Genomic DNA, 27,411 nt, shown 5'->3' with positions numbered 1-27,411 from the left:
CTGTTACTGCTGCTAGCGCCATAGCTAACAGTCCTGCTGCTATTACTGTCACTACTGTTACTGCTGCTTTACTGTTACTGCTGCTATTACTGTCACTACTGTTACTGCTGCTTTACTGTTACTGCTGCTATTACTGTCACTACTGTTACTGCTGCTATTACTGTCACTACTGTTACTGCTGCTTTACTGTTACTGCTGCTATTACTGTCAGTACTGTTACTGTTGCTATTACTGTCAGTACTGTTACTGCTGCTATTACTGTCACTACTGTTACTGCTGCTTTACTGTTACTGCTGCTATTACTGTCACTACTGTTACTGTTGCTATTACTGTCAGTACTGTTACTGCTGCCAGCACCACAGCTAACAGTCCTACTGCTATTACTGTCAGTACTGTTACTGTTGCTATTACTGTCAGTACTGTTACTGCTGCTTTACTGTTACTGCTGCTATTACTGTCACTACTGTTACTGCTGCTTTACTGTTACTACTGCTATTACTGTCACTACTGTTACTGCTGCTATTACTGTCAGTACTGTTACTGCTGCTTTACTGTTACTGTTGCTATTACTGTCACTACTGTTACTGCTGCTTTACTGTTACTGCTGCTATTACTGTCAGTACTGTTACTGCTGCTTTACTGTTACTGCTGCTATTACTGTCACTACTGTTACTGCTGCTTTACTGTTACTGCTGCTATTACTGTCAGTACTGTTACTGCTGCTAGCGCCATAGCTAACAGTCCTGCTGCTATTACTGTCAGTACTGTTACTACTGCTTTACTACTGTTACTGTTGCTAGCGCCACAGCTAACAGTCCTACTGCTATTACTGTCACTACTGTTACTGCTGCTTTACTGTTACTGCTGCTATTACTGTCACTACTGTTACTGCTGCTTTACTGTTACTACTGCTATTACTGTCACTACTGTTACTGCTGCTAGCGCCATAGCTAACAGTCCTGCTGCTATTACTGTCACTACTGTTACTGCTGCTTTACTGTTACTGCTGCTATTACTGTCACTACTGTTACTGCTGCTAGCGCCACAGCTAACAGTCCTACTGCTATTACTGTCACTACTGTTACTGCTGCTTTACTGTTACTACTGCTATTACTGTCACTACTGTTACTGCTGCTTTACTGTTACTGCTGCTATTACTGTCACTACTGTTACTGCTGCTTTACTGTTACTGCTGCTATTACTGTCACTACTGTTACTGCTGCTAGCGCCACAGCTAACAGTCCTACTGCTATTACTGTCACTACTGTTACTGCTGCTTTACTGTTACTGCTGCTATTACTGTCACTACTGTTACTGCTGCTTTACTACTGTTACTGCTGCTATTACTGTCACTACTGTTACTGCTGCTTTACTGTTACTGCTGCTATTACTGTCACTACTGTTACTGCTGCTTTACTGTTACTACTGCTATTACTGTCACTACTGTTACTGCTGCTAGCGCCATAGCTAACAGTCCTGCTGCTATTACTGTCACTACTGTTACTGCTGCTTTACTGTTACTGCTGCTATTACTGTCACTACTGTTACTGCTGCTATTACTGTCACTACTGTTACTGCTGCTTTACTGTTACTGCTGCTATTACTGTCACTACTGTTACTGCTGCTTTACTGTTACTACTGCTATTACTGTCACTACTGTTACTGCTGCTTTACTGTTACTGCTGCTATTACTGTCACTACTGTTACTGCTGCTTTACTGTTACTACTGCTATTACTGTCACTACTGTTACTGCTGCTAGCGCCATAGCTAACAGTCCTGCTGCTATTACTGTCACTACTGTTACTGCTGCTTTACTGTTACTACTGCTATTACTGTCACTACTGTTACTGCTGCTTTACTGTTACTGCTGCTATTACTGTCACTACTGTTACTGCTGCTTTACTGTTACTGCTGCTATTACTGTCACTACTGTTACTGCTGCTTTACTGTTACTACTGCTATTGCTGTCACTACTGTTACTGCTGCTAGCGCCATAGCTAACAGTCCTGCTGCTATTAGTCAGTACTGTTACTGCTGCTTTACTACCATTACTGCTGCTGTTACTGTCAGTACTGTTACTGCTGCTTTACTACTGTTACTGCTGCTATTAACAGCTGCTGTTAATACTTTTACTGCTGTTTTAACACTGGTACTTCTCCTAATACTGTCAATGCTACCAACACTAATGCCGATAGTACTCCAGTATTACTGCTACTTTACTACTGTTACTGCTGCTAACAATACTGCTGCTGTTAATATCATTGCTGCTGTTAATACTTTTACTGCTGCTTTAACACTGGTACCTCTCCTAATACTGTTACTGCTACTAACACTACTGCTGGTAGTACTCCACTATTACTGCTACTTTACTACTGCTGGTACTGCTGAGGCGGTGTGAGCTGCTGGACCTCCTTGTGGCTGCTCGCTCAGCTGCAGTCGCTGGCCCTGTGAGGCTCAAGGCTGGGCCGCGTGCGACTCGGACACAGAGACCAGACGGGCCGCTCCCCCTCCTCCCAGCCCAGAGTCCCGATCAGCCCTGCAGCAGGCGTCTCCTGGCAGGGAGACTGGGGCAGAGACCGGAGAGGGAGCGTGAGCGCGTGTGTGCACGTGTGTGTTTTGCTTTTCTGTTTGCTCACTGTTGTCATGGTAACGGCGGGGAGGTCAAGAGGTCATGGGTTCCTGGCGCTGGACCGGCTTCTGCTGAGAAGCAGAAGATCTGTGGAGACTTACTCTGAGCGTGGTTCAACAGTATGAACAGTATTTACAGACTCAGGGACACCAGATTCCCTTATAAAAGCCCATTAACAGTGTCCTTACCAGCCCAGTGAGATCAGGGTGAGAGTACAGCCCAGTGAGATCAGGGTGAGAGTACAGTACAGCCCAGTGTGATCAGGGTAGGAGTACAGTACAGTACAGTGAGATCAGGGTGAGAGAACAGTACAGTACAGTGAGATCAGGGTGAGAGTACAGTACAGTACAGTGAGATCAGGGTGGGAGTACAGTACAGTACAGTGAGATCAGGGTGAGAGTACAGCCCAGTGTGATCAGGGTGAGAATGCAGTACAGTGCAGTAAAGCCCAGTGAGATCAGGGTGAGAGAACAGTACAGTACAGTGAGATCAGGGTGAGAGTACAGTACAGTGAGATCAGGGTGAGAATACAGTACAGTACAGTGAGATCAGGGTGAGAGTACAGTACAGTGCAGTGAGATCAGGGGGGAGTCTGCACTGTGCTCTATTCCACTTCTATGTCCTCCGCTCCCTGATCAGTGAGACCTGTCTCCCTGTGTACCTCGCCCTCAGACCCCTCCGTCAGGGTGTCGGCCCTCTGATCAGCACAGAGCAGCAAACACTCCCTCCTCTGCTCTCCCTGCTGCTCCGGTGGGCTCGGGACACTGGCAGGGCAACGGGGGGCTCGGCTCCGGGCCTGCAGGAGCGCCCGCCCCCAGATCCCTGAGCTGGCGGGACACTGCTGGGTGACAGATGTCTCGCCGTCTGTCTGGGATCCGGTTACCAGCCGGCACCTCCTGCTCTGACACAGACACTATTTATAGAGCTCAGCTCCTCACTGGGCCACGTCCACAGTCACCAACCCCCTGCCAGTTTCCTCCTGCGTCCTTCCCCTCTCTCTCAGTGCAGTGTTAATGTACTGGAGTGTCCAGTCAGTCAGTGTGTCTGTATGAACCCCTCTCTCTCAGTGCAGTGTTAATGTACTGGAGTGTCCAGTCTGTGTGTCTGTATGAACCCCTCTCTCTCAGTGCAGTGTTAATGTACTGGAGTGTCCAGTCAGTCAGTGTGTCTGTATGAACCCCTCTCTCTCAGTGCAGTGTTAATGTACTGGAGTGTCCAGTCAGTCAGTGTGTCTGTATGAACCCCTCTCTCTCAGTGCAGTGTTAATGTACTGGAGTGTCCAGTCAGTCAGTGTGTCTGTATGAACCCCTCTCTCTCAGTGCAGTGTTAATGTACTGGAGTGTCCAGTCAGTGTGTCTGTATGAACCCCTCTCTCTCAGTGCAGTGTTAATGTACTGGAGTGTCCAGTCAGTCAGTGTGTCTGTATGAACCCCTCTCTCTCAGTGCAGTGTTAATGTACTGGAGTGTCCAGTCAGTCAGTGTGTCTGTATGAACCCCTCTCTCTCAGTGCAGTGTTAATGTACTGGAGTGTCCAGTCAGTCAGTGTGTCTGTATGAACCCCTCTCTTTCAGTGCAGTGTTAATGTACTGGAGTGTCCAGTCAGTCAGTGTGTCTGTATGAACCCCTCTCTCTCAGTGCAGTGTTAATGTACTGGAGTGTCCAGTCAGTCAGTGTGTCTGTATGAACCCCTCTCTCTCAGTGCAGTGTTAATGTACTGGAGTGTCCAGTCAGTCAGTGTGTCTGTATGAACCCCTCTCTCTCAGTGCAGTGTTAATGTACTGGAGTGTCCAGTCAGTGTGTCTGTATGAACCCCTCTCTCTCAGTGCAGTGTTAATGTACTGGAGTGTCCAGTCAGTGTGTCTGTATGAACCCCTCTCTCTCAGTGCAGTGTTAATGTACTGGAGTGTCCAGTCAGTGTGTCTGTATGAACCCCTCTCTCTCAGTGCAGTGTTAATGTACTGGAGTGTCCAGTCCGTCAGTGTGTCTGTATGAACCCCTCTCTCTCAGTGCAGTGTTAATGTACTGGAGTGTCCAGTCAGTCAGTGTGTCTGTATGAACCCCTCTCTCTCAGTGCAGTGTTAATGTACTGGAGTGTCCAGTCAGTGTGTCTGTATGAACCCCTCTCTCTCAGTGCAGTGTTAATGTACTGGAGTGTCCAGTCAGTCAGTGTGTCTGTATGAACCCCTCTCTCTCAGTGCAGTGTTAATGTACTGGAGTGTCCAGTCAGTCAGTGTGTCTGTATGAACCCCTCTCTCTCAGTGCAGTGTTAATGTACTGGAGTGTCCAGTCAGTCAGTGTGTCTGTATGAACCCCTCTCTTTCAGTGCAGTGTTAATGTACTGGAGTGTCCAGTCAGTCAGTGTGTCTGTATGAACCCCTCTCTCTCAGTGCAGTGTTAATGTACTGGAGTGTCCAGTCAGTCAGTGTGTCTCTATGAACCCCTCTCTCTCAGTGCAGTGTTAATGTACTGGAGTGTCCAGTCAGTCAGTGTGTCTGTATGAACCCCTCTCTCTCAGTGCAGTGTTAATGTACTGGAGTGTCCAGTCAGTCAGTGTGTCTGTATGAACCCCTCTCTCTCAGTGCAGTGTTAATGTACTGGAGTGTCCAGTCAGTGTGTCTGTATGAACCCCTCTCTCTCAGTGCAGTGTTAATGTACTGGAGTGTCCAGGCAGTATCTGTATCAACGAGACTGAACTAGGCTGAAAGTACTCCTTCTGAAACTGATTGTGAAAATGTGAGGAATATTTATTATCAGTGGAAGAATGCAAATTCCTGCAGCTCTGTTTTGCGTGTTTTCCCTGTCAGTCCAGCCTGATTGTGATCCTGCTGCCTCCCCTACAAGCACTCCCACACTAGGAGCCAGAGTCAGCTTCACATGACCTCCTGCAGGGAGAGAACGACTGAACTTTGTGAACCGCAGATGTATTGTGCTCTTACCCCCTGCGGTTACCTGCCGGTTAATGTGTAGGTGACAGGAAAGTGACTCAACACCAGTCTCTTCCACACTGCTGAGCCTCAGCACAGACACACTCCAGAGGCCGAGGCTGTGTGTGTGTGTGGGGGGGTGTTACCTGTCTGTGGAGAGTGTGGTCGGGTCATTAGCAATTAAGCAATTATAGAGGAGGCTGCTCCTAAAGCCAAGTTCCTATAGGGCTGGACCTCACGTACTGTACACACGAAAATTACACACACACACACACACACACACACACACACACACACACGAGAATTACACACGAAAATTACACACACACACACACACACGAGAATTACACACGAAAATTACACACACACACACACACACGAGAATTACACACATACAAGAATTACACACACACACATGAGAAGTACACACACTCACACACATGAAATTATACACACACAGGAATTACACACACACTCGAGAATTACACACACATGATAATCACACACACACAGAATTACACACATACAAGAGTTGCATACATACTCTAACTTGTGTTACAAACATGCACACATATGAGAAAAACAGACAAAAACAGTGTAATAAGAATTACACACATACATACACACATATCTCCCACGTGTGTGAGGTTCAGTTTGTGAGTCAGACAGAGACAGAGAGAGAGAGAGAGAGGGGCAGACAGAGAGAAAGACAGGGAGAGGGAGAGCAGGAGAGAGACAGACAGGGACGGACAGAGAGAGAAACAGAGACATGGACACAGAGCCAGAGCAGGTTAGGGAGGTACTGGGACTGAAAACCGCTGCCTGTCATTTGCAGCCCACAGGCTGCTATCAGGAACACGTGGAACCAGTTACAGGGAATGTTCTGAGAGAAATTCCAGAAATAACAGACTGGTGTTATTTTAAGACACTCCCTGTAGGTAGAAGCAGGGTGTGGTTTGGGAAAATTTCTGGGAGGATGGATTTCCACCATTGTGAGGGTCTGTAATTAGAGCACAACATTAGGGTGTGTCTCTTCTTTTAAAAGTAACAGAACTACACTGACAGACGTCACTCCTTCATCACAAAACTGGGCTATTAGTCTGCCTCTTTGCCCATCTGTGATTTGTTTTGTATTTTTACACTTTGTGGTTGTACATTTTGTTATAATATGTGATATAAAAAAACAGGACAGTTCTCCTGTACTGGGACTGTAGCTCCTATTGTAATGGGACTGTTCTCCTGTACTGGGACTGTAGCTCCTATTGTAACAGGACTGTTCTACTGTACTGGACTGTAGCTCCAATTGTAACAGACTGTTCTCCTGTACTGGGACTGTAGCTCCTATTGTAACAGACTGTTCTCCTGTACTGGACTGTAGCCCCTATTGTAACAGGACTGTTCTACTGTACTGGACTGTAGCTCCTATTGTAACAGGACTGTTCTCCTGTACTGGACTGTAGCTCCTATTGTAACAGACTGTTCTCCTGTACTGGACTGTAGCTCCTATTGTAACAGGACTGTTCTGTAGCTCCTATTGTAACAGACTGTTCTCCTGTACTGGGCTGTAGCTCCTATTGTAACAGACTGTTCTCCTGTACTGGACTGTAGCTCCTATTGTAACAGACTGGTCTACTGTACTGGACTGTAGTTCCTATTGTAACTGGACTGTTCTCCTGTAATGGACTGTAGCTCCTATTGTAAGGGGACTGTTCTCCTGTACTGGGACTGTAGCCCTATTGTAAGGGGACTGTCCTACTGTACTGGACTGTCCTGCTGTACTGTCCTGTGTGTTTGTTGTTAAGGTCCGGTGCCGCAGGTGTCCAAGGGCACACACATCATCATCCCGCTGGCTGAAGAGCTGGAAGACAACCGCTGGGAGGCCAAGATAGTGGAGAAGTCGGGCTGCCAGATCAAGCTGTCGGTGAACTCCCCGGCCACTGCGCTGGTCAGCAGGTACCAGCTGAGCGTGTCCACGAGCAGCCAGGGCGTCAGGGCCAGCAGCAGCCACGAGGCCCAGGGCGACGTCTACATCCTGTTCAACCCCTGGTGTGAAGGTCAGCACAGCGGCACCTCGACACTCTCTCACACTCTCACACACTCACACACTCACACTCTCTCACACTCTCTCACACTCTCTCACTCTCTCACACTCTCACTCACACTCTCACACACACTCTCACACTCTCTCACACACACTCTCACACACTCTCACACACACCCAGGGCGACGTCTACATCCTGTTCAACCCCTGGTGTGAAGGTCAGCACAGCGGCACCTCGACACTCTCACACACACTCTCTCACACTCTCACACTCACACCCAGGGCGACGTCTACATCCTGTTCAACCCCTGGTGTGAAGGTCAGCACAGCGGCACCTCGACACTCCCACACACTCTCACACTCTCACACTCACACCCAGGGCGACGTCTACATCCTGTTCAACCCCTGGTGTGAAGGTCAGCACAGCGGCACCTCGACACTCTCTCACACTCTCACACTCACACTCTCACACACTCTCACACACTCTCACACACTCTCACACTCTCACACACACACCCAGGGCGACGTCTACATCCTGTTCAACCCCTGGTGTGAAGGTCAGCACAGCGGCACCTCGACACTCTCTCACACTCTCACACTCACACTCTCACACACTCTCACACACTCTCACACTCTCTCACACACACACCCAGGGCGACGTCTACATCCTGTTCAACCCCTGGTGTGAAGGTCAGCACAGCGGCACCTCGACACTCTCTCACACTCTCACACTCTCACACACACTCTCACACACACTCTCACACACTCTCACACTCTCTCACACTCTCTCACACTCTCTCACACTCTCACACACACCCAGGGCGACGTCTACATCCTGTTCAACCCCTGGTGTGAAGGTCAGCACAGCGGCACCTCGACACTCCCACACACTCTCACACTCTCACACTCACACTCTCACACACTCTCACACACTCTCACACACTCTCACACACTCTCACACACACCCAGGGCGACGTCTACATCCTGTTCAACCCCTGGTGTGAAGGTCAGCACAGCGGCACCTCGACACTCTCTCACACACTCACACTCTCACACTCTCACACTCTCACACTCTCTCACACTCTCTCACACTCTCACACTCTCTCACTCTCTCACTCTCACACACACAGACACACACACCCTCACAGATACACATGCACAGAGACACCCACACTCCTGTGTGTCATTCCTAGATGACACAGTATTCCTGGACGATGAAGAGGAGAGGAAGGAGTATGTGCTGAACGACACTGGCATGATCTACTACGGCACAGACAAGCAGATCGGAGCGCGAACCTGGAACTATGGGCAGGTGAGGGCAGAGAGACGAAGAGCAAGATGAAGAGACCTGTGTCAGTGTGTCAGTGTGAGACAGTGAGATGAAGTGACCTGTATCAGTGTGTCAGTCAGAGTGTTGTTCAGTGTGTCAGTGTGAGACAGTGAGATGAAGTGACCTGTATCAGTGTGTCAGTCAGAGTGTTGTTCAGTGTGTCAGTGTGAGACAGTGAGATAAAGTGACCTGTATCAGTGTGTCAGTCAGAGTGTTGTTCAGTGTGTCAGTGTGAGACAGTGAGATGAAGTGAGCTGTATCAGTGTGTCAGTCAGAGTGTTGTTCAGTGTGTCAGTGTGAGACAGTGAGATGAAGTGACCTGTATCAGTGTGTCAGTCAGAGTGTTGTTCAGTGTGTCAGTGTGAGACAGTGAGATGAAGTGACCTGTATCAGTGTGTCAGTCAGAGTGTTGTTCAGTGTGTCAGTGTGAGACAGTGAGATGAAGTGACCTGTATCAGTGTGTCAGTCAGAGTGTTGTTCAGTGTGTCAGTGTGAGACAGTGAGATGAAGTGAGCTGTATCAGTGTGTCAGTCAGAGTGTTGTTCAGTGTGTCAGTGTGAGACAGTGAGATGAAGTGACCTGTATCAGTGTGTCAGTCAGAGTGTTGTTCAGTGTGTCAGTGTGAGACAGTGAGATGAAGTGAGCTGTATCAGTGTGTCAGCCAGAGTGTTGTTCAGTGTGTCAGTGTGAGACAGTGAGATGAAGTGACCTGTATCAGTGTGTCAGTCAGAGTGTTGTTCAGTGTGTCAGTGTAAGACAGTGAGATGAAGTGAGCTGTATCAGTGTGTCAGTCAGAGTGTTGTTCAGTGTGTCAGTGTGAGACAGTGAGATGAAGTGACCTGTATCAGTGTGTCAGTCAGAGTGTTGTTCAGTGTGTCAGTGTGAGACAGTGAGATGAAGTGACCTGTATCAGTGTGTCAGTCAGAGTGTTGTTCAGTGTGTCAGTGTGAGACAGTGAGATGAAGTGACCTGTATCAGTCAGAGTGTTGTTCAGAGTGTCAGTGTGAGACAGTGAGATGAAGTGACCTGTATCAGTGTGTCAGTCAGAGTGTTGTTCAGTGTGTCAGTGTGAGACAGTGAGATAAAGTGACCTGTATCAGTGTGTCAGTCAGAGTGTTGTTCAGTGTGTCAGTGTGAGACAGTGAGATGAAGTGACCTGTATCAGTGTGTCAGTCAGAGTGTTGTTCAGTGTGTCAGTGTGAGACAGTGAGATGAAGTGACCTGTATCAGTCAGAGTGTTGTTCAGAGTGTCAGTGTGAGACAGTGAGATGAAGTGACCTGTATCATTGTGTCAGTCAGACTGTTGTTCAGAGTGACACAGTGAGATGGAGTGACCTGTATCATTGTTTCAGTCAGTGTTGTTCAATAAGTGTGTCAGTCAGTGGCTCTGTTGTGTCATTGTTCTGTTCCTAGCCAGCCATTCATTTACAGTATGGATTCAGTAGAGACATGGGCTGCCATCAGAAAACTGTTTGGCTTTATTATTGACTCACCTCTTTCTGTCTCTCTCTCAGTTTGATAATGGTGTCCTGGAAGCCTGTCTGTTCCTGCTAGATAAGAGTGATACACCCCACTCAGGGCGCGGGGATGCAGTGAACGTGGTCAGAATCATCTCTGCCTTGGTGAGAATCATGATTACTTCTGCTTTTTATATTAGTATTTTCCGACTCCGACCTGCAGTTCCCATCTGCGCCTGCACACGGAGTGGGGGCGCTGTAACACTGGATTACTGACAGCCTGCTGTTGTGTCTGTAAATTGACAAGCGCCTGTGTCTCTCTCTGTCCGCTATCCTTCTCTCTTCCTCTCCCTCTTCTTTCATCTGAATCCCTGTTCCCTCCCTCTCCTCTCTTCCATTCTCTCTCTCTCCATCTCTCTCCCATTCCACACCTCCTCTCTCTCTCCTCTCTCCCATTCCACACCTCCTCTCTCTCTCTCCATCTCTCTCCCATTCCACACCTCCTCTCTCTCTCCTCTCTCCCATTCCACACCTCCTCTCTCTCTCTCCATCTCTCTCCCATTCCACACCTCCTCTCTCTCTCTCCTCTCTCCCATTCAACACCTCCTCTCTCTCCATTCATCTCTCTCCCATTCCACACCTCCTCTCTCTCTCTCTCCCATTCCACACCTCCTCTCTCCATCTCTCTCAGATTAACTCTCTGGATGACCGCGGGGTGCTGGAGGGGAACTGGTCAGGTGACTATCTGTGTGGACGAGCCCCCACTGCATGGGGAGGCAGTGTGGACATCCTGCTGCAGTACCACAAGTCGGGGGGGGTCCCGGTCAAGTATGGGCAGTGCTGGGTCTTCGCAGGCGTCACCACCACAGGTACCAGTGTGACCTCCTGTAGTGTCCAGTCAGTGTGTCTGTATGAACCCCTCTCTCTCAGTGCAGTGTTAATGTACTGGAGTGTCCAGTCAGTCAGTGTGTCTGTATGAACCCCTCTCTCTCAGTGCAGTGTTAATGTACTGGAGTGTCCAGTCAGTCAGTGTGTCTGTATGAACCCCTCTCTCTCAGTGCAGTGTTAATGTACTGGAGTGTCCAGTCAGTGTGTCTGTATGAACCCCTCTCTCTCAGTGCAGTGTTAATGTACTGGAGTGTCCAGTCAGTCAGTGTGTCTGTATGAACCCCTCTCTCTCAGTGCAGTGTTAATGTACTGGAGTGTCCAGTCAGTCAGTGTGTCTGTATGAACCCCTCTCTCTCAGTGCAGTGTTACTGTACTGGAGTGTATTAACCCCTCTCTCTCTCTCTGTCTGTCTGTCAGTGCTGCGCTGTCTGGGTATTGCTGGACGCCCTGTTACGAACTTCAGCTCCGCCCACGACACGGACGTTTCCCTGACCACCGACATCTACTTCGACGAGGACATGGAGCCGCTGGAGAGCCTGAACTCCGACTCCATCTGGTGAGGCGGCGCGACCGTGAGCTCATCGCCGTGACGTCAGGGCCCGGCCGGCGGCGGCGCGCTCACGCCCCTCCCCCCCCTCGCCCCCCAGGAACTTCCACGTGTGGAACGACTGCTGGATGGCGCGGCCGGACCTGCCCCCGGGCATGGGCGGCTGGCAGGCGGTGGACGCCACGCCCCAGGAGACCAGCCAGGGCACCTTCTGCTGCGGCCCGGCCTCCGTCAGCGCCATCCGCACGGGCATGGTCTACCTCAAGCACGACACGCCCTTCATCTTCGCAGAGGTGTGGGGCTCTGTCCCTGTCCCTGTCCCCGTCTCTCTGTGTCTGTCCCCGTCTCTCTGTGTCTGTCCCCATCTCTCTGTCAATACCTGTCTCTCTGTGTCTGTCCCCGTCTCTCTGTGTCTGTCCCCGTCTCTCTGTCAATACCTGTCTCTCTGTGTCTGTCCCCGTCTCTCTGTCAATACCTGTCTCTCTGTGTCTGTCTCTCTGTCAATACCTGTCTCTCTGTGTCTGTCCCCGTCTCTCTGTGTCTGTCCCCGTCTCTCTCTCCTGACCCTTCTCTCTCTGTGTCTGTCCCTGTCTCTCTCTGTACCTGTCTCTCTCTCCTGATCCTACTCTCTCTGTGTCTGTACCCATCTCTCTCTCTGTACCTGTGTCTCTCCCCGATCCTTCTCTCTCTGTGTCTGTCCCTGTCAATTCAATTCAATTCAGTTCAAGGTGCTTTATTAGCATGACCGATGGGTACAATCAGTGTTGCCAAAGCAAATAAAAAATAATAAAATTAACATGGAACAAAACAAAAAATAGAAGTAAAATAAAATCTACAGACATGTTACAGACATTTACAACAAAGACATATTATAAAATATTGACATATACTGTAGGCGGCTGGAGCATTATTGGGAGACAGACTCACTGTTCCTCAGGCTGTGACAGGAGATCACATACTGGGCTGTCTCTCTCTCTCTGTGTCTGTCTCTCTCTCCTGACCCTTCTCTCTCTGTGTCTGTACCCATCTCTCTCTATCTGTCTGTCTCTCAGATACACACCACCCATCATGTTCGCCCAGTTTCTCCATCTCGGGCTCCGTACACACAGAGCGTCGTCGGTGACCCTTCTCTCCTCCTCTCTCCCCGTCTCCCAGGTGAACAGCGACAAGATCTACTGGCAGAGAAACCCAGACGGGACCTTTAAAAAGATCCACGCGGAGACGAAGGCCGTCGGCCACTGCATCAGCACCAAGGCTGTGGGCTCCAACGAGAGGATGGACATCACTGACCTCTACAAGCACCCCGAGGGTGAGAGAGAGGAGAGAGAGGGGACAGAGAGGAGAGAGAGGGGACAGAGAGGAGGGAGAGGAGAGAGAGAGGAGAGAGAGGAGAGAGAGAGTGAGGAGAGAGAGAGAGGAGAGAGAGAGGAGGGAGAAAGGAGAGAGAGGAGGTGAGAGGGTGAGGGAGAGAGGAGGTGAGAGGGGTGAAGGAGAGGAGAGAGAGGAGGTGAGAGGGTGAGGGACAGACAGGAGGAGAGAGGAGGTGAGAGGGCGAGGGACAGACAGGAGGAGGAGAGAGGAGGTGAGAGGCTGAGGGACAGACAGGAGGAGAGAGGAGGTGAGAGGGTGAGGGACAGACAGGAGGAGAGAGGAGGTGAGAGGGTGAGGGACAGACAGGAGGAGAGAGGAGGTGAGAGGGTGAGGGACAGACAGGAGGAGAGAGGAGGTGAGAGGGTGAGGGAGAAAGGAGGTGAGAGGGGTAAAGGAGAGGAGAGAGAGGAGGTGAGAGGGTGAGGGACAGACAGGAGGAGAGAGGAGGTGAGAGGGTGAGGGACAGACAGGAGGAGAGAGGAGGTGAGAGGGCGAGGGACAGACAGGAGGAGAGCCTACACTGTACACTCACCCATTCCCCCCCCCGCCTCTGTCCACCAGGATCGGAGGAGGAACGCATCGCCGTGGAGACGGCCTGTCGCTATGGCACCAAGCCCGACGTGTACAACCCCCCCGCGTCCGCAGACGTGGGCATCGAGGTGGCCCTGAAGGGGGAGGAGCCCCGCATGGGCGGAGACGCCACCCTGGCCATCACCATCCGCAACACCAGCGCCGCGCCGCGCAGTACCACCGTCCACAGCCAGGTGGCAGTCATGTACTACACCGGCGTGCTCAAGGCCGCCGTCCGGAGGGACACGGTGCTCATCGGGCTGCAGGGCAATGAAGGTGAGGCTCCGTGGCCCTCTCACGCCAGGCTCACGACGGCCGGCGACTGGGGGCGAGGGACACTCGGGGCCACACAGGGGTCGGTCTCCCTCTGTGGCCAGTGAGCTCCGATTCACTGATTCACTGTGTTGATGTTGAGGGAAACGGTGGTCATTGCAATGGAGGAAATGACCAGTCCAGAGCTACAGTAACATCAGTTTCCTGTTTCCAGTTTCTAGCAGTCAGTCAGTGTGTCTGTATGAACCTCCCTCTCTCTCTCTCTCTCTCTCTCTCTCTCTCAGTGAAGACAGTGGACTGGGTCCTCCCCTATAAGGACTATCAGGACAAGCTGGTGGACCAGGCGGCTCTGATGCTCATTGTGACGGCCCGGGTCAGTGAGACGGGACAGGTTCTGGCCACTCAGTACTCGTTCCGCTTACGCACGCCTGACCTGAACATACAGGTAATCAATCAATCAATCAATCAATCAATCAATCACGCTTTTCCACCTGCACGGTATCAGTCATTCAGAGTTAAGAGTCACTCAAGCGTTTTCCACACATCCAGGTCCGCAACGAGGAATAAATAAATGAGAGTAAAAGTACCAGCCAGCTGTCTCTTCATGCACGATCTTCACAACTAATCAATAGCTGGCAATCAATTACACCAGACCTGCACGGGTCACTGGGAGTGATAATCAATGTCGATCAAGAATGCGGGTGCCAGATACGTTTTTCTCTGATTGATAAAATCATTCGTTTACTAGCAGGTCCTGGAAAGGGAATGTGTGCTGGTAGCCCAGCAGGTGTGAGTTGCGCGACTGTCGGGTGGTTCTGATCGCTGTAATGTACGTTTCCAGCCACTAGGGGACGCTGTGGTGGGCAGCGAGATGACGGCGAAGATCACCTTTACCAACCCCCTCCCCATCGTACTGAAGGGAGTGGTGTTCAGGGTGGAGGGACTGGGCCTGCAAAGTGTTCGTGAGATCGCAGTGGGGTGAGAGAGCTACGTCCATCCTTTTCTCTGTCTCTGAGTATGTCTTACTTCACACACTGTCTGTCTTAACTGGAGTTACTACTGTTCACGTACTGTGAACCCCTCTCTCTCAGGGCAGTGTTAATGTACTGGAGTGTCCAGTCAGTCAGTGTGTCTGTATGAACCCCTCTCTCTCAGGGCAGTGTTAATGTACTGGAGTGTCCAGTCAGTCAGTGTGTCTGTATGAACCCCTCTCTCTCAGTGCAGTGTTAATGTACTGGAGTGTCCAGTCAGTCAGTGTGTCTGTATGAACCCCTCTCTCTCAGTGCAGTGTTAATGTACTGGAGTGTCCAGTCAGTCAGTGTGTCTGTATGAACCCCTCTCTCTCAGGGCAGTGTTAATGTACCGGAGTGTCCAGTCAGTCAGTGTGTCTGTATGAACCCCTCTCTCTCAGTGCAGTGTTAATGTACTGGAGTGTCCAGTCAGTGTGTCTGTATGAACCCCTCTCTCTCAGTGCAGTGTTAATGTACTGGAGTGTCCAGTCAGTCAGTGTGTCTGTATGAACCCCTCTCTCTCAGTGCAGTGTTAATGTACTGGAGTGTCCAGTCAGTCAGTGTGTCTGTATGAACCCCTCTCTCTCAGTGCAGTGTTAATGTACTGGAGTGTCCAGTCAGTGTGTCTGTATGAACCCCTCTCTCTCTCAGTGCAGTGTTAATGTACTGGAGTGTCCAGTCAGTCAGTGTGTCTGTATGAACCCCTCTCTCTCAGTGCAGTGTTAATGTACTGGAGTGTCCAGTCAGTCAGTGTGTCTGTATGAACCCCTCTCTCTCAGTGCAGTGTTAATGTACTGGAGTGTCCAGTCAGTCAGTGTGTCTGTATGAACCCCTCTCTCTCAGTGCAGTGTTAATGTACTGGAGTGTCCAGTCAGTCAGTGTGTCTGTATGAACCCCTCTCTCTCAGTGCAGTGTTAATGTACTGGAGTGTCCAGTCAGTCAGTGTGTCTGTATGAACCCCTCTCTCTCAGTGCAGTGTTAATGTACTGGAGTGTCCAGTCAGTCAGTGTGTCTGTATGAACCCCTCTCTCTCAGTGCAGTGTTAATGTACTGGAGTGTCCAGTCAGTCAGTGTGTCTGTATGAACCCCTCTCTCTCAGTGCAGTGTTAATGTACTGGAGTGTCCAGTCAGTCAGTGTGTCTGTATTAACCCCTCTCTCTCAGTGCAGTGTTAATGTACTGGAGTGTCCAGTCAGTCAGTGTGTCTGTATGAACCCCTCTCTCTCAGTGCAGTGTTAATGTACTGGAGTGTCCAGTCAGTCAGTGTGTCTGTATGAACCCCTCTCTCTCAGTGCAGTGTTAATGTACTGGAGTGTCCAGTCAGGGTGTCTGTATTAACCCCTCTGTCTCTCTCTCAGTGATATAGGTAAACACTGCACAGTCAATCTGACAGAGAAATTCGTCCCCACGCGCTCCGGCCTCAGGAAACTTATCGCCTCGATGGACTGCCGCCAGCTCACCCAGGTGCACGGGGTCACGGAGATCGATGTGAAGGAGAGGCTGTGAGCCCCCCTCGCTCCAGCCCCCCCCCACGCTCACCAGCCGTGTCTCTCGAGCCGCGAGCTCTCTCCCCACCCCAGCCTCCCTCCGCTGCTGTGAGAGGGGACAAGCGCCGTCTCGCAGAGAGGCTGTGAAGCGCCGTCAGAGAATGTTTCCCCACACACACACCCCTCTGACTCTCTGTCCTCTGTCCTCTGCCCCTCTACCCTCTCTACCCACTCTGTCCTCCTCTGTTCTCTGTCCTCTGTCCTCTCTGCCCCTCTGTCCTCTCTGCCCCTCTGTCCTCTCTGCCCTCTCTGCCCCTCTGTCCTCTCTGCCCCTCTGTCCTCTCTGCCCCTCTACCCCTCTGTCCTCTCTGCCCTCTCTACCCCTCTGCCCTCTCTACCCCTCTGTCCTCTCTGCCCCTCTGTCCTCTCTGCCCTCTCTACCCCTCTGCCCTCTCTACCCCTCTGTCCTCTCTGCCCCTCTGCTCCCTCTGTCCTCTCTGCTCTCTCTGCCCCTCTGTCCTCTCTTCCCCTCTGCCCTCTCTGTCCCTCTGCCCTCTCTGTCCCTCTGTCCTCTCTGTCCTCTCTGTCCTCTCTGCCCCTCTGTCCTTCATGCTCGATTGTTGGTAGAGGCACGAAACAACGACGGCACAAAACACCGAGCATGAAAGGGAGCAGGCCCTTACACTGCAGTGTGGCATCTGGGACCAGGGCCGGATGCTGAGGTGCAAGGCTGCAGTGCACCCCAAAGAGCACATGGCGGGGGGCGTCTCCTTGACCCACCCCCTGTAAGAACTGTCCCAGTGAGGCTCTCCCAGTCCCAGTGCGTGACCACTGCCCAGACTCCCCCCCGAGGAGACGTCAGCCTCTGGCAGAGCTACGGGGAGGAGGGCAAGAGGGTTCTCACATTTCACATCTGTTTTGTTTTATTTTCATAACGATCTGATCGGACTTTGCACTGTAAGGAAAGGTCCAGTGAACCGGATCAGCTGTGACCAGTCACTAGAGACATGAACAAACCTCCAGTGAAAAAGCAATCTGAGCCATGCTGGGCTTTCCTAGACTTTACTGGACTGGACTGACTGGACTGTGATCTTGATTAGTGATTCACTGAGATTATAATCAGACTCCACTGACACTGACAGAGCAGTGTGAGACTCTCCAGGCTGGACTGGACTGACTGGACTGTGATCTTGATTAGTGATTCACTGAGATTATAATCAGACTCCATTGACACTGACAGAGCAGTGTGAGACTCTCCAGGCTGGACTGACTGGACTGTGATCTTGATTAGTGATTCACTGAGATTATAATCAGACTCCACTGACACTGACAGAGCAGTGTGAGACTCTCCAGGCTGGACTGGACTGACTGGACTGTGATCTTGATTAGTGATTCACTGAGATTATAATCAGACTCCATTGACACTGACAGAGCAGTGTGAGACTCTCCAGGCTGGACTGACTGGACTGTGATCTTGATTAGTGATTCACTGAGATTATAATCAGACTCCACTGACACTGACAGAGCAGTGTGAGACTCTCCAGGCTGGACTGGACTGACTGGACTGTGATCTTGATTAGTGATTAACTGAGATTATAATCAGACTCCACTGACACTGACAGAGCAGTGTGAGACTCTCCAGGCTGGACTGGACTGACTGGACTGTGATCTTGATTAGTGATTAACTGAGATTATAATCAGACTCCACTGACACTGACAGAGCAGTGTGAGACTCTCCAGGCTGGACTGGACTGACTGGACTGTGATCTTGATTAGTGATTAACTGAGATTATAATCAGACTCCACTGACACTGACAGAGCAGTGTGAGACTCTCCAGGCTGGACTGGACTGACTTTAACATAAACTGGATTAGTTATTGACTGTGATTATATTCAGACTCCCACTGAATGACAGGCATTTACAATTATTGATATAAAGATAGTTTGTGACATTTCAGTAATATGTTTGGTGGAGCCTGACATCAAGGATGTTAGGTAGGAGAGTCATTAGTTATTGCTTTTAACCTCAGCATTATTATTATTATATTATTATTACTCTCTACTATAAACATGATTTAAAAATCTCTCATCAGCCTGTGTGGCGTGCTCATGCACAGACTGCAGTGAAGTCTTTCTGTCCTCCTGCTCCATTCCTGTCAATCAGAACTTGTAAACTCCTCTGTGAAGTCTCTGACTTCGGTCTTGATGATTGTGACTGTTGCTGTACTCAAATGTGTCCGTCAGTATTACCTGCCTGAAGAGCTGTGTGAAGGATAATCGTTAAGGTGTTTTAATTGTGTCGACTGTACATAGTTAAACTCATGTAGCCTGTATACTGTTAAGTGTGTCGACTGTACGCAGTAAAACTCATGTAGCCTGTATACTGTTAAATGTGTTGACTGTACCCAGTTAAACTCATGTAGCCTGTATACTGTTAAATGTGTCTACTGTACACTTTTTTGTATTTGATTGTTGTCAAAATGAATAAATACTGCCAATATCACAGGTATTCTCCAGTGAGAGGTGAAGTCTGCTGTCATCTGCTTTCTTCTGCCAGTTCCTTGTTATCTCAGTGCAGTGTTAATGTACTGTAGTGTCCAGTCAGTGTGTCTGTATGAACCCCTCTCTCTCAGTGCAGTGTTAATGTACTGTAGTGTCCAGTCAGTGTGTCTGTATGAACCCCTCTCTCTCAGTGCAGTGTTAATGTACTGGAGTGTCCAGTCAGTGTGTCTGTATGAACCCCTCTCTCTCAGTGCAGTGTTAATGTACTGGAGTGTCCAGTCAGTGTGTCTGTATGAACCCCTCTCTCTCAGTGCAGTGTTAATGTACTGGAGTGTCCAGTCAGTGTGTCTGTATGAACCCCTCTCTCTCAGTGCAGTGTTAATGTACTGGAGTGTCCAGTCAGTCAGTGTGTCTGTATGAACCCCTCTCTCTCAGTGCAGTGTTAATGTACTAGAGTGTCCAGTCAGTGTGTCTGTATGAACCCCTCTCTCTCAGTGCAGTGTTAATGTACTGGAGTGTCCAGTCAGTCAGTGTGTCTGTATGAACCCCTCTCTCTCAGTGCAGTGTTAATGTACTGGAGTGTCCAGTCAGTGTATCTGTATGAACCCCTCTCTCTCAGTGCAGTGTTAATGTACTGGAGTGTCCAGTCAGTGTGTCTGTATGAACCCCTCTCTCTCAGTGCAGTGTTAATGTACTGGAGTGTCCAGTCAGTGTGTCTGTATGAACCCCTCTCTCTCAGTGCAGTGTTAATGTACTGGAGTGTCCAGTCAGTCAGTGTGTCTGTATGAACCCCTCTCTCTCAGTGCAGTGTTAATGTACTGGAGTGTCCAGTCAGTCAGTGTGTCTGTATGAACCCCTCTCTCTCAGTGCAGTGTTAATGTACTGGAGTGTCCAGTCAGTGTGTCTGTATGAACCCCTCTCTCTCAGTGCAGTGTTAATGTACTGGAGTGTCCAGTCAGTCAGTGTGTCTGTATGAACCCCTCTCTCTCAGTGCAGTGTTAATGTACTAGAGTGTCCAGTCAGTGTGTCTGTATGAACCCCTCTCTCTCAGTGCAGTGTTAATGTACTGGAGTGTCCAGTCAGTCAGTGTGTCTGTATGAACCCCTCTCTCTCAGTGCAGTGTTAATGTACTGGAGTGTCCAGTCAGTCAGTGTGTCTGTATGAACCCCTCTCTCTCAGTGCAGTGTTAATGTACTGGAGTGTCCAGTCAGTCAGTGTGTCTGTATGAACCCCTCTCTCTCAGTGCAGTGTTAATGTACTGGAGTGTCCAGTCAGTGTGTCTGTATGAACCCCTCTCTCTCAGTGCAGTGTTAATGTACTGGAGTGTCCAGTCAGTCAGTGTGTCTGTATGAACCCCTCTCTCTCAGTGCAGTGTTAATGTACTGGAGTGTCCAGTCAGTGTGTCTGTATGAACCCCTCTCTCTCAGTGCAGTGTTACTGTACTGGAGTGTCCAGTCAGTCAGTGTGTCTGTATGAACCCCTCTCTCTCAGTGCAGTGTTAATGTACTGGAGTGTCCAGTCAGTCAGTGTGTCTGTATGAACCCCTCTCAATTCAATTCAATTCAATTCAAGGTGCTTTATTAGCATGACCGATGGGTACAATCAGTGTTGCCAAAGCAAATAAAAATAATAAAATTAACATAGAACAAAACAAAAAATAGAAGTAAAATAAAATCTACAGACATGTTACAGACATTTACAACAAAGACATATTATATAATATTGACATACTGTAGGCAGCTGGAGCATTATTGGGAGACGGACTCACTGTTCCTCAGGCTGTGACAGGAGATCACATACTGGGCTGCCAGATCAACTGAGTTCCCTCCTCCCTCTCCCAGTAGGATTGGGACCTGTTGTGGTTTTGGCAGGTGTGGGAACTCTGGGATTAGATTTCTGAATTTCGGGAAGAATGTTTCTCTAATCCCAGAGTATCTGTCACAGTGCAGTAGGAAGTGCACCTCTGTCTCTATTTCTCCCTGCTGGCAGTGGGAGCACAGCCTGTCCTCTCTGGGCAGCCAGGTCTGCCTGTGTCGCCCAGTTTCTATGGCCAGGTTGTGGTCACTGAGCCTGTACTTCGTCAGGGTCTGTTTCTGTTTGTTATTTTTTATTTTGGTCAAATATTCAGCTAGTGTGTATTGTCTGTTTAAGGTTCTGTAGCATTCCAGTTTATGTTGTGTTTGTGTGTGTGTGTCCCAGTGTGTGAGATATTGCTGTTTGATCTGTGCTGTGATGTGGTTGAGTCTGGGTTGTGGTGCTCTAGCAGTGCTGTCCTGAGGCTGGTTAGTGTTGGTGTGGCTCAGGTCGGTGAGCCTCAGGACCAGCTGGCTCAGGGGGCTCTGTTTTGGGCTCAGCTCTTGGCTCAGCAGGGCTTTGTGGTGGTAGGAATTTTGGTCGCTGTTTTTTAGGTGTAGCCAATACTTTAATATTCTTTTCTGTATGTTTATCAATAGTGGGTACTGGCCTAATTCGGCCCTGCACCCGTTGTTAGGAGTTTTTCTCTGCACACGGAGGATGATTCTACAGATCTCCATGTGCAGAGTTTCTGTGGGGTGTTTGTCCCATTGGGTGTAATCCTGGTCTGTGAGGGGACCCCAAACTTCACTGCCGTATAGGGCAATGGGTTGGATTACACTTTCAAATATTTGGAGCCAGATTCTTGTTGGTGGGTTGATGTTGAAGAGCCTCCTTCTTATTGCGTAGAAAGCCCTGAGTGCCTTCTCCCTCAGTGCCTTCACTGCCAGGTCAAAACTCCCGGAAGAGCTGATGGTGAGACCGAGATATGTGTAGCTGGATGTGTGCTCCAATGTGTTGTTGTTCAGTGTGAATTTGTACCTGTTTCCCTGAGGTCTGGCTTTCTTCTGGAAAACCATAACTCTGGTCTTGTCCAGATTGACTGTCAGTGCCCAGGTCTGACAGTACTGCTCCAGCAGTGCCAGGTTCTGCTGCAGCCCCTGTTCTGTGGGCGACAACAGGACCAGGTCATCTGCGTAGAGCAGGAACTTGATTTCTGTGTCGTGTAGTGTAAGACCAGGAGCTGCAGACTGCTCCAACATTCCTGCTAATTCATTGATATAGATATTGAACAGTGTTGGGCTCAGGCTGCAGCCCTGTCTCACCCCGCGGCCTTGGGTGAAGAATTTAGTCCTTTTGTTTCCAATTTTCACTGCACATTTGCTCTCTGAATACATTGATTTAATGATGTCGTACACTTTGCCCCCTATGCCACTTTGGAGTAGTTTATAAAACAATCTCTCATGCCAAATCGAGTCAAATGCTTTTTTGAAATCGACAAAGCAGGCAAAAATTTTTCCTTTGTGTTTTTGGTGGACGTGTTTGTCTATCAGTGTGTGTAGGGTGTAAATGTGATCAGATGTGCGGTGATCTGGCAAGAAGCCAATCTGACTTTTACTCAGGACATTGTGTTCGGTAAGGAAGGCCAGTATTCGTGTATTTAGGATACTGCAGAATACCTTCCCCAGGTTACTGTTCACACAGATGCCCCGGTAGTTGTTGGGATCGAGTTTATCTCCATTCTTATAGATGGGCGTGATCAGTCCTTGGTTCCAGGCCTCGGGGAAACATCCGGCTGTCATGATGAGATTGAGGAGTTTGAGCAGGGCTTGTTGCAACTTTGGGCAACTTTGGGCCTCTCTCTCAGTGCAGTGTTAATGTACTGGAGTGTCCGCTCAGCAGGACGAATTTTTTAGAGTCTTGAACGCTAAACCGCTGCGACACCTAGCGGTCAGTCCTATGTATTACCACATAGAGAGAGAGAGAGAGGTTTCCCAGTCGTGTACAGCCTGGATACCAAAGCTGCTGTAATAAAGGTGCGGCAGTGCAGCCCCACGCGTGTCCTGTTCGTGTGGGTGAAACCGCCCCAGGACGACCCGTTTGTCTCACCCGGGCCCAGAAACAACGGCCGCTACCTTTCCAACCAGAGTGGAGAAGCGCTCTTAATGGCGCCAGCACTCGCTGCGGCATGGTCAATGACTCTGGGAATACAGTCCGCTCATCCTATTCTCCAGTGTAACTACTAGGGGTTTAAAAACTCGCCGGTCGTGTTTTCCGACACGGAAGCGAATTGCGGCGCATATCCGGTTCCGTGTGCCTCCGCAACGCAGGAACGATCCCGGCGGGGCACTAGGGGGCGACATCTTTAACAGATTGCGGTGACAAACGCCCTTTCCGTGGAAAGATTGAACTGACGGAAGCGCCGTGTTTTTAACCGCGCTTCGACCGGTCCGTACATTCCCGCCGAATCGCCTGTGACGGTCCGGCCCTTGGCGTCCGGTTGCCTAGCGACGCCCGCTGACTTCCGTAGCCCTGGTCGCTTAGCAACAGCGTTTCCGCCCCGGGCGACTGTAGCCGTGTTTTGTGCGGGAGACCCGGACCGGACCGTCTACCGCTGGAAAATGACGGAAGTTTTACTTTTTACCTCTTGTTTCCTCAAGCTCGGGCAGCGGCTGGGAAAGACTCCGTCTTACTCGCTTTCAGAGGTAGGTCAGGCCAGAGTGAATCCACCACAACCGACTTTCAAAAAGCCTCTCCTTTCACCATACAGGCCTGATACAGAGAGAGGCTACCTCACCCCCTACAGCAACACATCCCACTACAAAACACACACACACCCACACAGGAATGGCAACATCACACAGGCACAGAGGAGACACACACACACACAGGGTCTGACAGACACACCCCACACACACAGAAACAAATGCACATAGGACATGCATAGAGTGAAACCAACACATTGTGCTCATTTTGTTAACAAGTGGCTCACTGGAGGAAAGTTTATTCTTTACAGAAGGTTTAGAAAAAAAAAACACAAACTTTCCCAAGCCAGGAGCCCGAGGGCCGTGGAGACGAGCCGACGAAGGAGTCAGCGCGCAGACTGAGGAACTCGGTGCGCTGTTACGGCCATCAGAGCCAGCTGCAGTTCCACCGCTGGGCCTGCAGGCTCGGGGGGGGGCAGCCGGTCAGATTCCAAAGCGAAATCCAGAGTTTCAGTCGTCGTCTCTCCACTCGTTCATCTACACAACACCAACAAGTGAACAAAACGGGGGGCTGAAAACATACGAAAAGCCTGTGAGCAGTGCTCTGTCCATTCCCGACGCAGCTATACAAGTGTAAGAATATGATCATCTCTGCCATTCCCTCTGTCCTGTGTGGGCTCGCCCTGCGGTCTGCAGTTCTCCAGCTGTGCCTGACAGGGGGCGCTATCGCACCAGAGTACTGCTAGCAGCGTTAGCGGTTTTATTCATGTGCCCTTCATGCCGAAGCAACTGCAAAGCTGTCTCTGCAGGGATGGGGGATGGGGTGGGAGCGCCGAGTCGGGGCCTGCCCTGGGTGAATCAAAAATAGCCAAAGGAGCATCACAGTGAGCAGCGACCAGCAGCAGGGGGCGCTCCTGCCTTCTCGCCCTGGCTCTGACCTCGCACCCTGGCCCACCGCACTCGGCAGCAGCCCAGCCAGCACGGATCGAAGGGAGGGGTACCAGCCTACGGGGCTCCAATCCGGGTCATCCTGGGGCAACTATCACTGTACGACCAGAGACCGATCGGGAGGGTCATTTGTTCCTACAGTTGCAAGTAAAAACTTGTGAACCCTTCGGAATCGCCTGGATTTCATAAAAATGTGGTCCGATCTTCAGCTGAAAGTCACAAGACTAGACAAACACAATCTTCCTAAACTCATAACACGCAAACAATTGTACGTCTTCTTGTCGGTACTGAACACATCGTTTAAACATTCACAGGAAAAAAAAGTATGTGAACCTCTATTGACTTCTCCAAAAGCTAACTGGAGTCAGGTGTTCCCATCAATGACACGAGACTGGAGGTGTGGGTTGGAGGTGCCCTGCCCTATAAAGAAGCCACACAAAGGCTGGTTACTGACAGAGTCTGCTCTTCTCAAGAAAGAGCTGTTCACGTGAACCATGCCCCGATCAAAAGACCTGAGAAGAACTGTAGAGATGCATAAAGCTGGAAAAGGCTACGAACGCATTTCTGAAGGCCTGCGTGTTCATCAAGCCACAGTAAGACAAACTGTCTACAAATGGAGGAAATTCAGTACTGCTGCTACTCTTCCTAGGAGTGGGCGTCCTGCAAAGATCACAGCAAGAGTGCAGCGTGCCATGCTGAAGGAGGTGAAAAAGAACTCAAGGGCAACAGCAAAGGACCAGCAGAAATCTCTTGGACTTGCCAAAGTCTCTGTTCATGTGTCCACTATAGGAAAAACACTGAACAAGAAGGGTGTTCATGGAAGGACACCACAGAGGAAACCACTGCTCTCCAAATAAAAACACTGCTGCACATCTCTAGTTGGCAAGAGACCACCTGGATGTTCCACAACGCGTCTGGGACAATGTTCTGTGGGCGGATGAGACAAAAGTTGAACTCTTTGGCAGAAATGCGCGACGCTATGTTTGGAGGAAAAAAAGCACTGCACACCGACACCAAAACCTCATCCCATCCGTGAAGCATGGTGGAGGGAGCATCATGGTTTGGGGCTGCTTTGCTGGCTCAGGGCCTGGACAGCTTGCTGTCATAGAGGGAGCAATGAATTCAAAACTGTATCAAGACATTTCACAGGAGAATGTCAGGGTAGCGGTCCGTCACCTGAAGCTCAACTGAAGTTGGGTGATGCAGCAAGACAATGACCCTAAACACAGGAGTAAATCAACAACAGAATGGCTTAAAGAGAAGAGAATTCGTGTTCTGGAACAGCCAAGTCAGAGTCCAGACCTCAGCCCAGTTCAGATGCTGTCTCATGACCTGAAGAGAGCTGTTCACGCAAGGAATCCCAGAAATATCAATGATCTGAAACAGTTGTGCAAGGAGGAATGGTCTAAAATTCCTCCTATCCGTCCTGCAAGCCTCAGCAGCTACAGGAAACATTTGGGGAAGCTTATTGCTGCTCAAGCAGGTTCTACCAGTTACTAAAGACAAGGGTTCACAATTTTTCCAGCCTGGACTGTGAATCTTTAAACGACGTGTTCAATATTGACAAGAAGTACAATTGTTTGTGTGTTATTAGTTTAAGCAGATTGTGTTTGTCTATTATTGTGACTTCGTTGAAGATCAGACCACATTTTTATGAGTCATTATTGCAGAAATCCAGGTAATTCCAAAGGGTTCACAAACGTTTTCTTGCAACTGTATATGGGAACTCTGGGCCTTGAGGGCTGAGCGCTCTTCAGAATTTGGTGTCAAATGGTCCCTAACTTCCTCAATTTAAGCCAGTCGCCCGTCCAGCTCATCACTGTTAAGCTTCTCCAGGCCTGGAGAAATCGGTGATTTAACGGTGGCTTATAAAGCCAGCTGGGCTGAAGCACATCACACCAGTGGAGTTTCTCCAGAACAGACAGGGGCAGGGCACAGAGACACCTCCCATTCCACCCGCCAATATCCCACAACGCCACTGGGATACCTGTGCATCTCCACTGTTGAAAGAAATCAAGGTATCGGCTTCAACAGCATGAAGCCACAGCACGTTCCACACCCCCACCCCTCTCTGTGTAAAGAAGAGCCTCCTGTCCTGACTGGAGGAGCTCACCCAGCTGTGTCTGGAGAGAAGCCAGGGTATCGGTTTCAACAACATGGCTGGGCAGCTTGTTCCACACTCCCACCACCCTCTGTGTAAAGGCAATCCTTCTGTCCTGACTGGGGGGGGGGTCTCACCCAGCTGTGTCTGGAGAGAAGTCAGGGTATCGGCTTCAACAACAGGGCTGGGCAGCTTGTTCCACACCCCCACCACCCTCTGTGTAAAGAGGAGCCTCCTGTCCTGACTGGAGGATCTCACCCAGCTGTGTCCTGAGAGAGTCCAGGGTATCGGCTTCAACAACAGGACTGGGCAGCTTGTTCCCCACTCCGGGCCCAGCAGATCACACACACTCACCTGGCCCAGGGGCGGGGAGGGGCAGGGGGCGGGGCCGGTCCTCTCAGCCAATGAAGTTGATGACGACAAGGTGCAGCACGGTGTGGGCGAACAGGAAGTCGGCGAAGGCGCGCTCCGGGGAGATGGCCAGGAAATCGCCCTTGTTCTGGGGGTTGATCTGGATGCGCAGGCAGACTGGGAAAGAGAGGGAACAGGGAGGCAATATCAGGGTTAGCGCACATCCCAGGAAAACCCAGAGCAACCGAATAAACGCAGCTATCCGCCGACCTCCAGAGAGCAGACAAAGGGATGCAGCTCCACAGAGCTGGAAAACAAGCCAGAAATCCACAGCCTCGTGGCAGAACTCCACGCTCATGCGTCCCCACACAGTCCCGGCGAGCAGCGACGGGCCGGAGCACAGGGCTGACACCAGCCCCAGACAGACAGGGACAGTCGACTGCAGACCATCACACCTGTCTAGCAGGCATTCAGAGAAGGAAA

At 50.2% G+C, this 27,411-nt stretch overlaps 2 protein-coding genes across 3 annotated transcripts in view; one reads left to right on the top strand and one right to left on the bottom strand.

The window, feature by feature from the left end:
- The window catches only part of LOC148660400 (protein-glutamine gamma-glutamyltransferase K-like), a 34,547-nt gene extending 15,500 nt beyond the window's left edge, over positions 1 to 19,047 (top strand). The window contains exons 4-14 of the mRNA XM_088634328.1: positions 7,357 to 7,608; positions 8,789 to 8,907; positions 10,440 to 10,547; positions 11,074 to 11,251; positions 11,688 to 11,826; positions 11,918 to 12,110; positions 12,973 to 13,126; positions 13,750 to 14,034; positions 14,316 to 14,476; positions 14,873 to 15,009; positions 16,399 to 19,047. Of these exons, the coding sequence (XP_088490454.1) occupies positions 7,357 to 7,608; positions 8,789 to 8,907; positions 10,440 to 10,547; positions 11,074 to 11,251; positions 11,688 to 11,826; positions 11,918 to 12,110; positions 12,973 to 13,126; positions 13,750 to 14,034; positions 14,316 to 14,476; positions 14,873 to 15,009; positions 16,399 to 16,546 (1,874 nt within the window). The 3' untranslated portion in view covers positions 16,547 to 19,047. The remainder of the gene's footprint in view (positions 1 to 7,356; positions 7,609 to 8,788; positions 8,908 to 10,439; positions 10,548 to 11,073; positions 11,252 to 11,687; positions 11,827 to 11,917; positions 12,111 to 12,972; positions 13,127 to 13,749; positions 14,035 to 14,315; positions 14,477 to 14,872; positions 15,010 to 16,398) is intronic.
- Positions 19,048 to 23,791: 4,744 nt separating this feature from the next.
- dad1 (defender against cell death 1) overlaps positions 23,792 to 27,411 on the bottom strand; it is a 4,760-nt gene continuing 1,140 nt past the window's right edge. The window contains exons 2-3 of one of the 2 annotated variants that reach the window (XM_088634338.1): positions 26,932 to 27,105; positions 23,792 to 24,099 (exon numbers count right to left, since the gene is read on the bottom strand). In XM_088634338.1, coding sequence (XP_088490464.1) covers positions 26,975 to 27,105 — 131 coding nt within the window. In that variant the 3' untranslated portion in view covers positions 23,792 to 24,099; positions 26,932 to 26,974. The remainder of the gene's footprint in view (positions 24,100 to 26,931; positions 27,106 to 27,411) is intronic. The other variant, XM_088634337.1, reaches the window with a different exon arrangement.

Source organism: Lepisosteus platostomus, chromosome 6, assembly GCF_059453375.1.
Source record: "Lepisosteus platostomus isolate fLepPlt1 chromosome 6, fLepPlt1.hap1, whole genome shotgun sequence".
Classification (NCBI taxonomy): Eukaryota; Metazoa; Chordata; class Actinopteri; order Semionotiformes; family Lepisosteidae; genus Lepisosteus; species Lepisosteus platostomus.
The sequence above is the reverse complement of the archived record's forward strand: the minus strand, read 5'-3'. Positions and strand labels throughout refer to the sequence as shown.